This window comes from Miniopterus natalensis, chromosome 1, assembly GCF_054644295.1.
Source record: "Miniopterus natalensis isolate mMinNat1 chromosome 1, mMinNat1.hap1, whole genome shotgun sequence".
NCBI lineage: Eukaryota > Metazoa > Chordata > Mammalia > Chiroptera > Miniopteridae > Miniopterus > Miniopterus natalensis.
In genome coordinates this window covers 65,836,981-65,854,359 of record NC_142081.1, presented here as the reverse complement: position 1 = coordinate 65,854,359, position 17,379 = coordinate 65,836,981, and the positions used below count along the sequence as shown (strand labels likewise).

Here is a 17,379-nt window from a genome sequence, read left to right as displayed (position 1 = left end):
AGAGACAGAAACATCCATGATGAGAGAGTCATGGATCGGCTGCCTCCTGCACGCCCCCGACTGGGGATCGAGCCCGCAGCCCGGGCGTGGGCCCTGACCGGGAAGCGAACCCCGATCGCCTGGGTCCTAGGTGGATGCTCAACCGCTGAGCCCGGCCGGGCCCCACCCCGACTTATCGACTTTTACTTTGGAGAGGTCCCCGACCTCGGTGGTTGCCACAGCAACAAACACTTCACTTTCTGTGGGCGGCCCCTTTGAAGGGACCAGCTGCTCAGCGCGTCTGCCAGACCCGAGCGCCGGGCACATCCCCCGGTTTGAGCCAGCAGCTGGCGGCAGAGCCGGGCGCGCAGTGATGACGTCGGCCGCCGGCGCCCGGGGACGGGGCGGGCTTCCGGGGCTGCCGGCGACTGCTGAGAGCTGCTGTCATGGCGGCCGCTCGGTGGGGCTTCTTCTCCGTCCTGCTGCTGCTGCTGCTGCTAGCAGCGAAAGCCCGAAGCTCGGAGGTCGCCGGGGCCTCTGCCGAGGGGTCGGCAGGGGTTGGGGTCGGCATAGGAGATCGCTTCAAGATTGAGGGGCGTGCTGTTGTTCCAGGAGTGAAGCCTCAGGACTGGATCTCGGCGGCCCGAGTGCTGGTAGACGGAGAGGAGCACGTCGGCTTCCTTAAGTGAGCGTCCCGAGGGCCGCAGGGGAGCGGTGGGGATGGAAGCCGGAGGGGAAGTCCCCCGGGAGAGCTGAGTGTCAAGACCTGAAGACGTCGCTGTCGGAGGGTGGAGGGGCGGGCGCCGCTAGCGGTCTGTACCGGGAGACGCTTTCCCCTTCCCAGCCGAGCAGCTCGGAATGAGGATGGCAGGTGCTTCCCCGAGGCCGGAGCGGGGGTCAGTTACCTTCAACTCCACTTTGGCCCTGTATGGGGACGACCACCCCTGGGCCCTGGGGACACGTGGACGCCTTATTTGTCTCTTGCTGAATTCTTCCCTTTGCATCTCTTCTGATTTCCCTGAATCTGGCCGTTTTTTGGTTTTTGTTTTGTTTTGTTTTTTTTTTGCATTCATTTCAGTGTTTTTGTAACTTGGTGTTATGTAGAAAGATGCTAAGCAAGTGGGAATTCTGAAAGCCCAAAAGGCTTCTAGTGATGACATAGATTGGGAGGCTGATGCTGCTTCTAAAATTAATAGGCACCGAAATCCCTAAAGCACCCTTTTCACCTGCAGGTGGGATTGCTGTTCTTTTTTTACACTTGGATTCGTGCAGAGATTTGCAACATCACTCTTGGCATTTATGTAAGACTAGGGTTTCTCTGTGTTGCTTACGTGCTTCGTTCCTCTCTAGCGAATAGTAGAAATGGGATTTCAGGCCATATTAAAAGACATGTTGAATTTATTAGCACTCTCATTTTGCAGTAGCCTGCTTTGCGGATGTCTAGACAAGTGTGATGTTTTCAATCTTTCAGTCGTTTCTTGGAAAGTAAAACTGCGAACTGAAAGAAAATATTTAGGAAAGAAAGAGTTTCTCTGGTGAGAAAGTCAGACCACTTAAATGTGGACGTAAAATTCTAAACTTGATTTGCAAATATTCAGATAATCCAGATGTTTTTGAATGAGAATTTCAACCTTATATTAATAATAATGACAAGAAGCTTGCAACCATTACTTTAATGCTATTAAAGATCTGGCATTAAGGCATTCTTTGGGTTTACCCTAATTAATGATGTTTTAATGATAAAGTTTTCATTAAACTTTGGAAAGTTAGCCTTCCTTGGCTATTTGGCCTCTCTTTGCTGCAGTATACAGCTTTTTAAAATTAATATGTCTTTATTGATTTCAGAGAGAGGAAGGGAGAGGGAGAGAGAGAGAGAAACATCAATGATAAGAGAGTCATTGATAGGCTGCCTCCTGCACGCCCCCTGCTGGGGACCGAGTGGGAACCTGGACATGTGCCCTGAGTGGAATTGGACCATGATCTCCTGGATCATAGGTCCACCGGCTGAGCCACCCCAGCCCGGCAGTATACAATTCTTTTAAAAAGCATTTATTATTTTTATTTTAAAATAACATCTAAGCAACATGTATTGAAGAAATTATAAATAATAAAGTAGAGCTAACAACCCTTAATATTTTATTGTTTCTTTTCCAGCCTTTTTGGAATCATATGACCTATATATATATTTTAATCCTCACCCAAGAATATTTTTTCCACTGCTTTTCAGAGAGAGTGGAAGGGAGAGAGAAAGACAGAGAGAAAGAGAGGGATAGAAACATCGATGTAAGAGAGAGGTTGCCTCCCGAAGGTGCCCCAACCTAGGCTGGGCATCGAGCCTGCAACCGAGGTTTGTGCCAGTGGCTGGAATTGAACCCAGGGCCCTCCTGCCCGCAGGCTGATTCTCCAACCACTGAGCCAAACCAGCTAGGACATTACCTATATTTTTAATAGTAAAATACAATATATACACTTTGTAACCTGCTTTATTTACTTAATATTTTGTGAGCAGCTCCTGATACTATTTCATGTTTTTCCATTTGTGTGTAGAATGTTTGATTAAGAATTAATATAAGGAGTTTATCCTGGCAAACTTGTTGGAAGAGGGATAAGTAATTTGTCTTGTACCCGTTATGCATAACTGGCATGCAATTTTGATTTCTGTTTATGCTTATTGGAGGTTACGTGGGACTTGGTTAGTGGAGATGAAAGGAGTTTGGCTTGAGGAATTCCCGTGCTACCTTCTCACTTTTATCACTATGTATACGAACCATAATTTGTTTAACCAGTCCTCTGTTTTTGGATATTTAGGTAGTTTTTAATTTTTGACATAGGAAGATTATGTACTGTACTTTTATGAACTTTTTATTATGGGAAATTATAGACGTGAACTAAAATAAGCAGAATAGCTTAATGACCCCTTAGCTACCCATCACAATCTGCTGTTTTGTTTCATGTCTTCTCTATACCTCATTTATTTTTTCTAGACTATTTAAATATGGTCCTAAAGATGATATGACTTCACTCTAAAAAGCATCATTTTGTATCTCTAGAAGATAAAGTCTTAAAAAATAACACAATACCATTATTGATTCAACAAAATTAATAATGCTGTAACATCATCTAAAAATACCAGTTCATTTTTACGTTTCCCAACTTATTTTAAAAATGCTTTTATGTATTTGTTCTTTCAGATTATCCAACAGGGCATACATGTTGTAGAGTACAGTTTTAAAGCCAAATTTGAAAATTTCATTATAAAATTTATGTTATCTTGCTAAAGTAAAATATTTACCTTAAGGTGAAAAATCTGTTTGCATTTTCTTTAGGCAATTAGTTCTGCTATTATTTTGGTTACAAATAGTCATTAGTTAAATTGTTTGTTTTTTCCTGGACCTAGAAAAATGTTTTAAAATTCATGCAGTTAGGGCCCCATAAAAAAACAGAAGATACACTCAAATTAGATAATTCAAGGAAAGTTTAATGAAAGGATTAAACAGTGTAGTCATGGTGTAGGGAAACCACCAGATTGTGCAGTACCCTGAAGTTTACAACTTCAAGGCTATTACCACCTCTAAGGTGAAGGGAGGAAAGGAAATAAAGGTTACTGGAAGCTAGATAGGAAGAAAGGGACTGCCTTAAAAGGAGCTGTGTGCCTTGACACAGCCAGTCAGAGGTGGCCTCTCTGGGAGTGCACTTCCAGAAAAATACACTAAGCTCATCTTCCCTTTCCCCAGTGTACAGAGAGGAGAATCATGGAGAGTGAATCTGAAGGGCAAATGGACATCTAGCTCAGGAATAAAATTAACTTAATGGTTACATTTCAATTCTGTTTTAGTTTAGTGTGTACTTTAAAGTAGCAAGGAGTACCTTCTCTTATTTTTTTATTAAATATTGTGAATGTGGCAGGAATCAATTATTCCTTTAACAGTGAAAGAGCCCAATGATAAGAAGCATTATTTAAAAATATTATGATAGCCCAGCCAGCATGATTCATGGTTGAACATCGACCTGTGATCCAGGAGATTGTGGTTCGATTCCCAGTCGGCACATGGCCGGGTTGCGGGCTCAAGCCCTAGTAGGGGCGTGCAGGAGGCAGCCGATCAATGACTGTCTCATCATTGATGCTTCTCTCTCTCTCCCCCTCTCCCTTCCTCTCTCTGAAATCAATAAAGATATATTTTTTAAAAATATTATGACATTGGGAATTCTCTGATAAAGTTGCTCCTTTTAGAATCAATCAGTTGTTTTTCTGAAACAGAAACTTCTTTTTCCTCAGAATGGCAGTTTCTCATTATCAAAACAAATTAATTTTGATCTGTGAAATTTGCCCTTAATGGGATGGTTTTCTAAGCCCAGGAAGTTTAGAAGAAATCAGTTAGGAAAAGGTGGATAGTTTTAACTACAAAAACAGAAAGAAAGAAGAACAGCACACTGCAAATTAAAACTAGGGGAGAAAAGCTATTTTAATATAAAAAATTCTTGGAGGTAATTGTCAAAATTGGAACTGCTAATATTGTAGAAATAATGTATATTGGTAGTTTCCCTTGAATGAAGACATGACTTCAGAATAGGAACTGTGCTATCACCTGTTATCTCCATCCCACAGAGGGAATAGAAGTACTCTCTATGTCAGGGTTCTCTGTTACCGTGGAGTGTTGGGGGTATTTTCAGAACCCATGCAGTGTAATTATGGAAGCTGAAGCATGGGACAGTTCTTGCTAGTTTGGGGGTATTTTTTTTCTTCTGATTACTCTGAATATCATACTTAGGGGATTTGGTTTGGGGGTTAACAGATGATCTAAAGCATCAAAAAATAATAAACTATTGATCAGAAGTGACTAAATATGATTTTAATTTTTCCAGGACAGATGGGAGTTTTGTGGTTCATGATATACCCTCTGGATCTTATGTAGTGGAAGTTATATCTCCTGCTTACAGGTTTGATCCCATCCGAGTGGATATTACTTCAAAAGGAAAGATGAGGTGAGAGCAATTGATTTAATTTTTACCAAAGTCTGGGCTACCAAATACCTCATATATTACTTTTAGAATTTATAGTTAAGGTTGAAAATTTTCTTATTTAAAACTACAGGTATTCCTTAAAACATTTAAAACATCCTTATATTGTTTTAATCTGAGGATTGATAATATTGTAAAGTTGAACTTTCTTCTGCTCTGGCTTAAAATTTACTTTAAAGCTCCTGATATGATTATATAGAGAAGAGATAAGATTACTTATTATACAACAAAAGCACTGTGAAAGTTATAATTGAAATGTGATTTAAGTTGGAAATAATTTAACATTTCTAAATTGGAAATGTTATTCATCACCTGTTTTCATCAGGATATTTTGACAGTATCTTAGTATATATTTGCTAGTATGTTGCTCTAGAAATTTCTTTAGTTCTTCTTGGAATATTTAATGTGCAGTGGAAATTTAATATTTCTTGGGAAAATAATAGATGACATTGTAAAGTTTATTTCAAAGTGAGGATCATGATAAGAAAAAAAAAAAGCACAGCGTTAGAGGCTGGCAGACTAGGAAAAATTTTCAGAATTTCTAAGTAGGTGAACATGTGATTTGAATTTGAGGTGGAAAGAGTTTTGAACTCATTTAGGCTATGAGTGTGGAATACTGCAAACACATTTGCAGTTGGAATCAGTTGTATAGATGTCCACAGTTCAGAGTTAGCCTTCTGTTATAACCCCCAATTTCTTTGTTTATTTTATTCTTGTTTCCTGCCAATAGTATTCTTTTTGCTCTAATCTTACTAGGAAGTATATGAAGCAATTTTGTCTTTTTATTTTTCCTAGCTTTATTGAGGTATTATTAACAAATATGAAACAATTTTAAGTGGTAATGTCTCTTCTTTGAACTACCACAGAATTACTCCATGTTGCTGTAATAAAGCACAAGTCATGCAATGGCAATAATTTTGGGGTTGGAGGAGGTGTGGTTTATTACTGACCTTTTCAGTATGTGCCAAGCTTATTTAGGTTGATATGTAGCTACCCCAAATTGAGCTGATATAGTAAGAGATATGTTCACTTAGTACCATAATATGTACAGTTGAGTTAGTGTTTACTCCTAAAATGTTTTCCTTCTATCTTTTTCCTTTTTTTAATTGCAAGTTTCTAAAGTATAATATGTAAATATGCTGTAACTCAAATAGAATAACACAGAGAGCTATCTTATCCTTTATATCAGCTGCATATTAGTCCATTGATGGATTTGCCATCATTTTTATAACCAGCTCCTACTGATGGACATGTGAGATTTTCTTTCCCTTTTTTAGCATGAACAGAGACAGTTATCCTGTAGTGATTTAAGTTCTTAATGTTATCATGAAACTAATGCCATGATATCACTAAAAATACATTGTTTAGAAACAAATTACTTTCCCCTTTTTTTCAAGTTCAATTCCTGTCTTAGATAATTCTGCTTTGTCCAGATTCTAGTCATATTTCTTGCTGTTGGCTATTCAGAGCAAGGGTGAAGCTTTGAATTGAAGCTAATACCTTGCATATATGTTTATAAATAATCTTTGATGGAGTCAGTGATAAATGGATTGCTTCAAAGTACATGAACCTCATTAGGTATTGACTTTCTCATACTTTTTAGAGACATACAGATTTTTGTTTTTTAATGTACAGGTAAAATTCTAGTATGTAAATCTAAACCATGAAAGACTTATGACTTTATACATTTTGAATTGCAAGCTTGGAGATGGGGATATGTAGAATACATTATACATAATATATAGGTTGAAAAAATTTTTTAATTGCAAACTGAATATTGGAGGGAATAAGACTTGTTAAAAGGGGATATTTGATACTTGTCTTTAAAAATTAAATTTAAAAACTAAATTATTTTTATTTATTCTTTTTACTCTGTTTGAATTTTGAATTTGTAGTCTAAGCAAATAGAAATATTTTTCTAAATATAAAGTTTTATTTGCTTTTTTACCATGGGTAAAGAGTACTTCCTGCTTTAGCATTTAAGGACTGGTTGCAGCAGTGGGATTCATATTCTCAGATCCATTCCCGATGATTGGATGCCTGAAGCATAGGTAAAAAAAACAAGGCCCTTATCATTTTAATAATTGGGGGTGGGGCAGAGTAGAGAACAAAGTGGGATTCATATAAGATCCTAATATTTTTGACCAGTGTTTCATAAGCATACTTGGTAAGTTAGTTTCAAGTATGCGGGACTTCTATTTCTGAAATTTTAGCGGAATGTAAAACCTTAGAAATGCTGGATAAAATATGTATAGCTATTTCTTTTAAATGATTAGCTTGATTCCAAGTCTTGTATTCTTTCCCTACATTTTGCTAAATATTTTAGACATACAGATAAAGCTACTTTGATCAGATTTTCAAGATCAAAAGTTTAGATACCTAAGTATTTTGGAAGAGCTAAAGGTAATTATAAGGCTTTGCTAATATATTGTAGGCAGTTCTAGTAACTAGTAATATTTTTAGTAGAATTGCTGATGCTTTTTTTCATGTTGCTTTATCAGAGCAAGATACGTGAATTACATCAAAACATCAGAAGTGGTCAGACTGCCCTATCCTCTCCAAATGAAATCTTCAGGTCCACCTTCTTACTTTATTAAAAGGGAATCATGGGGCTGGACAGACTTTCTGATGAACCCAATGGTATGTATCAGGTTACAAGAAAGTATCTTTACTAATCTCTAATTTGCTTCTGGGCAGTGAGATAGAAATCTGAAGTTGGATGAAAGGATAATTATGAATAATTTGTGGATTTCAGGAAAATGGTGGCTTGGGAATATATAATGAAAAGAATATAGTGACAATTGCATGGTAGACTTGACTTTGAAATGTGCAACAGAAATTGGATAGATACTTATTTATGTTGAAATGTTTAAAATTCAAATAGAATAAGAATATGTGATAAGTCATACAGGAGCTGTCTCCTTTTTCGTACTACTTGCATATTAATGCATTGATGAATGTGCCATCATTTATTAACCAGCCCTTTATTGATGGCATAAGTAAGTTTTTTTCTTTCCTTTTTTGGCATGTGTAGTGAGCAGAGAACTTATTCTGTGGTAATTTAGGTATTTGGTATTATGAAACTGATATGATGCTCTTCACTAATTAAAAAACACAAATAGAATACATTCTTTAGAAACAAATTGACTTTTTTCCCCCTGTTTTTGAAAGTTGAATTATTATATTAGAATTGTCTAAGTTTTTATCATACTCCTTGCTGATAGATATTTAGATTACAAATAGGAATGTTTGAGGCTGTACATCCTCTAGAGAGGAATAAATCGGTGCCTAGAATCTCCTATCAAGGATCAAGAAGCAGAAGGGTGGAGTGGATAAGAGAATTCAGCAGTGAGACTTTAAAACTTACTGAGAAATATCTTCCATGTTCTAATTTTTAAAAAATATTTTATTTATTGATTAGAGGGGGAGGGAGACATATCAAGACATCGATCTGTTTTTCCACTCATTGATGCATTCATTGGTTGATTCTTTTTTTTTTTTAATATGTTTTTATTGATTTCAGAGAGAGAAAGAGAAACATCAGTGATGAGAGAGTCATTGATCAGCTGCCTCCTGCATGCCCTCTACCAGGGATCAAGCCCGACACCCGGGCATGTGCCCTGACCAGGAATGGAACCATGACCTCCTCATTCATAGGTTGACACTCAACTACTGAGCCATGCCAGCCGGGCCATTGGTTGATTCTTATATGTGCCCTAAGTGGAGATCAAACCCACAACCTTCATGTATTGGGATGAAGCTCCAACCATCTGAGCTACCCGGCCAGGGCCATGTTCTAATTTCTGAAATTCATGGAAGCATATCCAGAGCTATAACCTTCTGGGTCATCTTTTGAACTGATCTGCTAAAGTAGTTGCCTAGTATTATATTTCAGACTCTAGAGGATGTACATTAATGTGAGGTGCAATATACTGTTTTTTCTAAGAACCAAAAAGTCATCTGGAAAGAGCAGCCCAGCTGGCTCTCAGGATCACCAGTCCCAATGCCAGACTGCAGATTGAAGCAAGTGAATAGATAGTTCTGTTTGCAAAGTACTCGTGTAAACTGCAAACTGGTAGGTGGCACAAATACAAAGTAAAGTGTCTATAAAGTCCAAACACATATAGATAAGGCTTTTATATTCTGCAACAGTCAGACATTGACTGTTGCTATCAAAAGGGCTTGTTTGCCCTGGCTGGTGTGGCTCAGCAGTTAGAGCATTGGCCAGTGCACTGAAGGGTCTTGGGTTCGATTCCCGGTGAAGGGCACATACCTGGGTTGTGGGTTCACTCCCTCCCCACGCCTGTCAGGGAGCATGCAGGAGGCAACCAGTCGATGTGTCTCTATCACATTGTTTCTTTTTCTCTCTCTCTCTGTTTTTGTCCCTTCCCCCTCCCTCTCTCCCTTCCACTCTCTCTGAAAAGATATCCTCGGGTGAAGATTAACAAACAAACCAGCCAACCAACCAAGGGCTGGTTCAGTAGAACTGAGGTGGTTGCTGCTAGTTTTATTCTATATACAACATTTAAATCTTTAATTTTGTCATTGGCTGTTAGTGCAGACTTTGTTCTACTGTTAAGTAGAAAGAAACATTTTCTGAAATTTCCCTCCCCCACAGGTTATGATGATGGTTCTTCCATTGTTGATATTTGTACTTCTGCCCAAAGTGGTCAACACAAGTGATCCTGACATGAGACGGGTAAGATGATTGCCCAGCTGTGATTTTTGACCCATATTCTGATGCCTGTCCATCTGTTGTGGTAGGTGGCTTGGGCCTGTCCACTTTACCCTAAGACCCGAGCCAGGTTCACCTAGAGAATGTGTTAACACAGTGTTATGCTCCTGGGATTTAGATAGTCGTTTCCATTGGACCAGTTAAATTCAGTTTGTGCTTGATAAGGGCCTGGGTCTCTTCACACAGCTAAAACATTCTAATTAGTACTAACTCTTTGTCCTTCACTTGTTAAATAGTTGAAATGTATAATAATCCTGGTACACCTAACCTAAGTATTTTGCAAAATGATAGCTTCTTATAATCTATTTTTGCTTTACAAAACTCTTCAGAGTATACATTTAGTTTATGTGTTCAGGCACGTGAAAGAAATTTGAATAGACCAAGGGAGAAAAATAGAATAGTGGCTTTCAGACTTTGTACCACAAAATTGTACTGGCTTGGCACGGGGGAGAGCAATTGCCACGTAGGATGCTTCAAATTTAGTGCCACCACTTTGTCTCTTTTAAGTATTGGGTCCCATATAAAATATTCAATTTTTTCAAAACCATTGTTCATTCTTCTACCCAAAATCATCAATAAATATCTTCTTAGTTCCAGATTTTTCCATATAATTAATGTATTGATGTGCTGACATCATTGCTGAAAAACATTTACTAATCAATTTCTAGGTTCTGGGTACTGGGGAATATGCAGATGAATTATTGTATCATCCCTGTTATCAGCAAGCTCATAATCCTATAAGTGTAGGAAATAGAAAGGATTTATAAAAAATTCTTGCCATCAAGGGTGTGTGTGTGTGTGTGTGTGTGTGTGTGTGTGTGTGTTAAGTAGGAAAATAAAATAAACATAAAATAAATAAAAATGTTTGCTGAGATAAGTTCTGTAGAAGATGAGGCATTTTATTCCAAGCTGGAATGGCAGAAAAAGCTTCATGAAAAAAGAAAGCTTTATAATGTTTTATAATATTTTATTGCTAAATTTTGGCATTTCTGCGTCACTGTTGGCCAGAAAGTATACATTCTATACAATCCTTGTATCTGTTAAGCCAGTTAACTCTCTATGACATCAACAGAGGCAACTTCAGAAGTCACACTGGATTAAAAGTTCATTACTTGCAAAATGCTTTGTACATGGTAAGCAGTATAAAAAGTTGTTTATTCAAGAGCTTCAGGCGAGTTTCTCTCCCGGGAGCACGTCTGCACCTTTCCCTTCCCCCTCTTCTCTCTCAGGCGAGCATCTTCTAAACTCTAAGGGACCCCATGAGACATGCAACCAGGGGAACAATGGTCAGTGATAACTTGCCCTGGCCTAACCCCCTGAACCTGTCTCCAAGGCCCCCTTTTCTTTGACTTCTCATTGAGCCCGCCTAGGCTCTCTTCTGTTGCTTCTTTTCTCCTGAGCCCTTCCCTGTTTCACTGTCCCCAGCTTTAATAGACATGCTCTCAAAAAAAAAAAAAAAAAAGCTTCAGAATTGAACAGATTAAAAAAAGGAGTTGATATATTTTTGCAGGGACTCATACGTATTACCACATACATTTAATTCTTGATTATTAGGGCACATTCACATATCTGATTTATATTCATAATGTTTCTTTTCCTGGCCGTATTTCTAAAAGCACTTTCTCCTTGAAAACTCATGTATAAATTTTACCTCTGGGGAGAAAGCCCAAGCTAATACCCAAATAGTGTTCAGTTTTAAGTGATAGCTAATATAGTATTTGCTATTTTTTCATGTCTGAACTAATGCAGTTTTAATTTGGAATGTTACATAAAATTCAAAGGAAGCAGACATTACATTAATATTGTGAAAATGGAAGAGTGCTTCACAGATTGTTGGCTCAGTACGGGGAGGGCAAAACCTCAGAATAACAGTACCAGGTCCTTATCCTGCCCTGCCAGCAACTTGTTTGTAACATTTGCGTTGTTTGCTTCACATGCTGTAGTTACGGTCACCCAGCTCATCCAGCCTAGATTTATTAGTAAGGGTCTTAGGAATCAAGTCTTAGAAATACTGCTGTTACCTTCCAAATTACTCTCATACCTTGATATTCTGGTTATATGTATCTAAAGGAAGCAAGAGTTTAAAAAACCACTCATCAAAACAATAAGAAAGCATTTTAATCAGAAAACAAAATAAAAAGGCAGGAATATGTCACATGCGTCCATTATCAGAGGAAATGTCTTTTATAAAAACAAGCTGAATCAAAACCTAGGCAAGCATTTACTGGACATTTACTAAGGATCAAAATGCTTAATGGCATGAAGGAGGTATGAAACATGGTTTCTGAAGTGCTGTTGGGTATGACATTGCATCATGGCTTAGAACCAGTGCCTTTCTCTACTCTCCTTCTTCCTTAACGGAAGTGTTAGTTGTACGGTGACCCAAAGGATCCCTGTGCCCTTCATGCCATTATGCTTTCTCTTCCTGCAGGAGATGGAGCAGTCAATGAATATGCTGAATTCCAACCATGAATTGCCTGATGTTTCTGAGTTCATGACAAGACTCTTCTCTTCAAAATCATCTGGCAAGTCTAGCAGCGGCAGTAGTAAAACAGGCAAAAGTGGGGCTGGTAAAAGGAGGTAGTCGGGCAGTTCAGAGCTGGCATTTGCACAAACACGGCAACACTGGGTGGCATTCAAGTCTTGAGGGAAAACCGTGTGAAGCAACTACTGTAAACTTGAGTCATCCTTAAAGTTGATCTCTTATAACTGTTGTGTGTGATAGCTCTTCAGTACGTGTTTTGAACTTGGTACACAAGAAAACTCAGCTTTCATCCTTGTGTGAGGTCAATATTGATGTCACTGAATTAATTACAGTGTCTTATAGTAAATGACATTAATAAATTATATGAAGTACTATACATTATGTATATTAAAGTGTCTTAACCCAGAGATAAAATTATCTTGTCATTTTTTTTCCACTTAATGTTTCTTTTACTCCTGGAAGTTTTCGTTTATCTTTCATTATCTAAGGCCTGAAATTGATCCTTCCTGTTTAAAAAGAAGTGGTTGATATTTTTAGAGCAGCACGAACTATGGTATTTTAGCCAGATCATTCAAAATTCTCAGCCCTGCCCTGCCATTTAACATACCCTAATGATTGAGGTACACATTCCTGATGTACTTTCAGTTTTTATTATTACAGTTAGTTTCAGAGTATGGATGTATGAATTACAATAGTTATCAATTTTTAAATTCTGCTTACCATCTGTGCTATTCATTATTGAGTATCAGCCCTGTGCTGTGATTCAAGGTGGGATGCGGAAATAATGTCCAGTGTCTGCCCTCAATAGAGCTGACCACGGAGAGAGGGAGCACAAATAATAATAGGGAGTGAATGGCCAGGGGAAGGAAGCGCAGCAGTAGGAGAGCCTTTTAGAGTCTGAGGATAGAAAATCACATCAACCTTAGAGCTTCATGTAATATTGGTGGTGTAGCACAGTAGCTTTTCAGTTCCGTCATCTCTCCTATGATTGATTTCCAGAGTTGTTGGAATATAAATTACTACTTTCCACTCAGGGGTGTCTCAGAAACTTTTTATTTAAATAAGTTACAAAAATTTCACACCTTTTCTTATGGTTCGTTTTAATTAAAGAGGAGCTCTGAGGCTATATATTGCTTCTAGTAGAGGACTCCTCTCCTTCCCTGCGTTAAGGAACCCCCTATTGATTTTCTTCAGGTTATTAAATTAGCAAAAAACAGCAACAAAAAAGATTGGTTCCAAACTCTTATTTTCCCTTTTGTAATAGGTGCCATTATTCATTTTGAAATGAGGTACGTAAGTTTTCTTTTAAAGAAATAAATTCCAATGCAGGATATTTATATTTATATTTATATTTATGAAGGAGGAACTATATCTCTGTTTGTATTATAACACTAAAGTTACCAAACTGGTACTTTATGAATGATTCAGGTGGGAAACTGGTTAATGTGAGAACTAGGTCTTTTAAAATAGAGTATTTTATTGAAAATAAAATATTAGAACACTAGTTAAGTGAAAGTTATAATTTAAAGGAGACAGTATAGTAAGAGTCATAGTTGTATGACCAGAAATTATCCTGAAAAATTTTTAAATCTGGATTGTCAAAATTTGTATATGAAGTACCTAATGAAAAGAAATTAAAAAGCACTTCCGAGGAAATTACCATTTCAAGTGTTAATTAAGAAACTACATGTGGTTATTTTACATGATTCTAACACCATCTGAATATAATATATATATATGTATCCCTTATCATATTGTGGAATGTTATTACATCACTTGCATATGAAAATCTTATCTTTGCATAGAACCTTCATCAAATGCTTAGTGTGCTTACAGGTGCAGAAATGATTGTATCAGAAAATAGGGGTTTAGTGCAAAGAGCCCCTGCTAACTTGCTTTGTGACTTTGGACAAGTCACTTTCCCTCATTGGACCATGTCTTGTTCATTGTATTTCCAGCATTGAGCATGTAGACACACAATAAATGTTTGTTCAATGAATAAATAAATGGGCCTCAAGTTTCCTCATCTGTGAATTGAGGATTTGGATTAGACCTGTAAATTCCTTTTCAGATCTAAAATTCCATTATACTTTTAACCCAGTCCTATTATTTCCTACCCTTAAGAACCATATGATCAGTGATCAGTGCCAACTTTCTCCTCTCTCACTTCCTTGTTTATTTTCTGCTATTCCCCATTTGGAGACAGAATCTTATTTTGCTCTTCTTTAGGACCTTTCTTAGATTCAATTTACATGCATCTCCTTTGAAATGTAAACTTTGTGTTTTAAAATATTTTAAATCTACTAAGTTAAACCGGGGTAGACTTGGTGCAAAACACATCTTTTTTTGCCCATTCTTGCAAGGAAGTCATGAGTGCCCAGGGTGCATTCATAGCACCCAAGTTTTTATAGGAGTCAAAACCTCATGACTCACCCTGAGTCTGGTTAATATTTTGAAGATTCAGGATTTTACCTAACCTTTCCAGAGTAAAGTTTCTTATTTTCCCCTTTGTGTCCTCTAACAGGAGGGAAGAAGCAACTAGTCAGCAACTTTTCAGTAGGGGAAGGGTTTCAAGGTCCTGGTGGGGAACGCCCATGGTGATCAAGGACAGTACTTTCATTTTAAGTGGTCACTCAGACTTTCAGGAAGGGGCGGTAGTGCTCAACCAAGTAAAAAATTATTAAAAATATTTTTATTAAATATCTTTAAAAAATTAAGACAAGTATTTTCATTTTTGTTTATTGCCTTCCAGGTCGCACATAGACATATTTTTGCATGTTTACAATAATGTATGAACCATTTTTAAGCCCAATAAAAATTCTGCTAAGCACTAATCTTAGGGAACACAGTAGAAGCTAGTGGCTGAATTTAGTTCAATTCAAGGAGTATGTTGAGATAGGACATAGTACTGTATTCTTTTAGCACTGTAAGTGTGATTATTGTCATCATCTTTTAATTTTTACGGTATATGAGAATATCCAATTGGTAAAAGTATATTACTCAGGGGAGCTTGAAGATAGGTTTTGCAAAATTTAGATGCTGCCTATAAACTCTAAACATTGTTTTAATATTCTGGGAAAGAGTTGATGAAATATAAAAAGAGATATTTTAGGAAAAATCTTCCCAAAATAGCACTAAATATTAGCATACCTTTCCCCCCCTCAGGAACACAACTGACTTTATTATGGGAGCACAAGGGAACTGAAGCCTTTCACAATGACTTCAGTCTGGTAGGGTTGAGCCAGCCAGGCAGGCAAACCTGAGATGAAGGAGCAATAAATGAAGGTCAGGCAGTAAACAAGAGGAATGGGTGAAGCCATAAAAATTAGCTGTGCAGAGCATTTCCAACAAAACTTTTGACAAGGCATTTAATTCCATTAAAGTTTAATAAACTAGTAATTATTGAATATTCATCTGTATCTCCTTAGGTAATTTTGAGATAAATATTCCATATAAATGAATGTAAATCATTTGTTCTCACTTTTAATGAGCTTCTTGACTATGTATTTGGATATTTTATCTTTTAAGTATGTTTCATTGATTTTAGAGAGGGAGAGAGAAATACCGATGTGAGAGTGAAACATCAATCAGCTGCCTCCTGTATTCCCCCTACTCAGGATTGAGCATGCAACCTGGGCATGTGCCCTGACTGGGAATCAAACCAGCGACCTATCTGTGCATGGTACGATCCTTAACCAAATGAGCCACACTGGCCAGGGCATATATTTGAATATTTTAAAACATTTCTAAATAACTAGTAAGAAAATGAGAAAATACTTAGAATTAAGTGATCATGAAAGTTTGGCATGAAGATTAAGAAATGGAATCATTCTAGAAATGTGATGATTCATAAGGAACTATGAGAAGATGGTGTAAGGAAAGCTTCCTTACAATAGCTTCTATTGTGGAATCGTGTCCATTACACACAAGAAAGAAAGAAAAATACCATTTTGCGTTTGTCTCTCCACAGGACTGGATGGACTTGCCTTTCCACCCACAGCTGGTTGGACGGAGGGTGGGACTGAGTGAGTCAGTTGGGTGGTACTGGATCAGAGGAGGCAGCATGTTGATGCTGAGCCACAGGTAAGCAGAATCAACAGTGGAATCTACAAGTCTGAAGAGTCTGGCCAGCAGAGAGTGTAGCAAAAGCCCAGGTGGGAAACCGTGGTGACTCCAGAGAGGGATGGAGAGAGTAGCTGCCAGATAAGAATCCAGTCCCATGGAGGCTCGGCTGCTCTTACAGTGGGTTCTGTAAAGCCTCTTGAAGTCCTCCCTCCACCATCTCCACCCTAACCTCTTACTATCATCTGTCCTGACTAGGTGAGTACTGTGTCCAGTTTTTGCCTCTAAGATGATACACTGAGGTCCAGAGAAAAGCTGCCAGTGATAGGTATTCATGTTTTCCGGTACAAATGGTTCTATTGACTTCATGACTATATTAATTGGATGCAGTTTAGGAAGGATTAAAGGGTATACTTTTTGCAGTTTGGTAAAGAGAATGCTGAGGGGATTTTAAAAATACTTAATCTCTTTAAAGCAAATTCTGATCAGCTGTGTGCCACTCCATGCAGTCAGTCTGGGAAAGGAAATGGACTTCCATTGCAGCAGAAGGACTTGCAGTTGACCCTTGAACAATGTGGGTTTGAACTGTGCAGGTACACTTACACGCAGATTTTTCACTTGACCCACACAGTTCAAACCTGTGTTCAGGGGTCAGCTCCCCAGTTGGGAATCTGTGTATGCAGAGGGCTGACTGTAGTTCTATGGATCTTTGTGGGGAAGTCAGCACCCCTAACCCCCAAGTTGTTCAAGGGTCAGCTGTAGTTGTAAAATTCTTGACATGGTAAATAAAATCGTGAAATGCCACTCTGAGATTTACTTTTCTTGGAGATCTTCAGAAAATGGGGCAAAAAATCATCTCTTAAGATGGCTTATATGTGAAGCTACCTAATGGTCTCTCAAATTTCTTCCTATCCCCCCAAATAAATTATTTTATTCCCAGAATGTGAAGAATGATAGGATAGATAAAATACCAGTGGAGGAGGAAATGAGATATAGCAATAAAATTGGACTGTAGGGAAGGGGAGAGGAAAATCTAAACTCTAACAATAAGAGATTTCCTGTCTGGCTGGTGTGGCCCAATGGTTGAGCACCAAGAGGT

At 38.1% G+C, this 17,379-nt stretch overlaps 1 protein-coding gene across 1 annotated transcript; it reads left to right on the top strand.

Moving 5' to 3' along the window:
- Nucleotides 1–409: 409 nt before the first annotated feature.
- EMC7 (ER membrane protein complex subunit 7) lies at nucleotides 410–14,225 on the top strand. Its single transcript, XM_016199534.2, has 5 exons — nucleotides 410–664; nucleotides 4,843–4,962; nucleotides 7,500–7,638; nucleotides 9,617–9,697; nucleotides 12,165–14,225. The coding sequence occupies exons 1-5, from the start codon at nucleotides 426–428 to the stop codon at nucleotides 12,315–12,317; spliced, it is 732 nt and encodes a 243-aa protein (XP_016055020.2). The 5' UTR covers nucleotides 410–425; the 3' UTR covers nucleotides 12,318–14,225.
- Nucleotides 14,226–17,379: the final 3,154 nt, after the last annotated feature.

What these genes read in the sequence shown, in the direction of transcription:
- EMC7 (XM_016199534.2), top strand. Translation starts at nt 426, where the DNA reads ATGGCGGCCGCTCGGTGGGGCTTCTTCTCCGTCCTGCTGCTGCTGCTG. An exon ending in ACTTTCTGATGAACCCAATG is followed by an intron (nt 7,639 to 9,616) that starts GTATGTATCAGG and finishes CCTCCCCCACAG; the next exon opens with GTTATGATGATGGTTCTTCC. An exon ending in GTGATCCTGACATGAGACGG is followed by an intron (nt 9,698 to 12,164) that starts GTAAGATGATTG and finishes CTCTTCCTGCAG; the next exon opens with GAGATGGAGCAGTCAATGAA.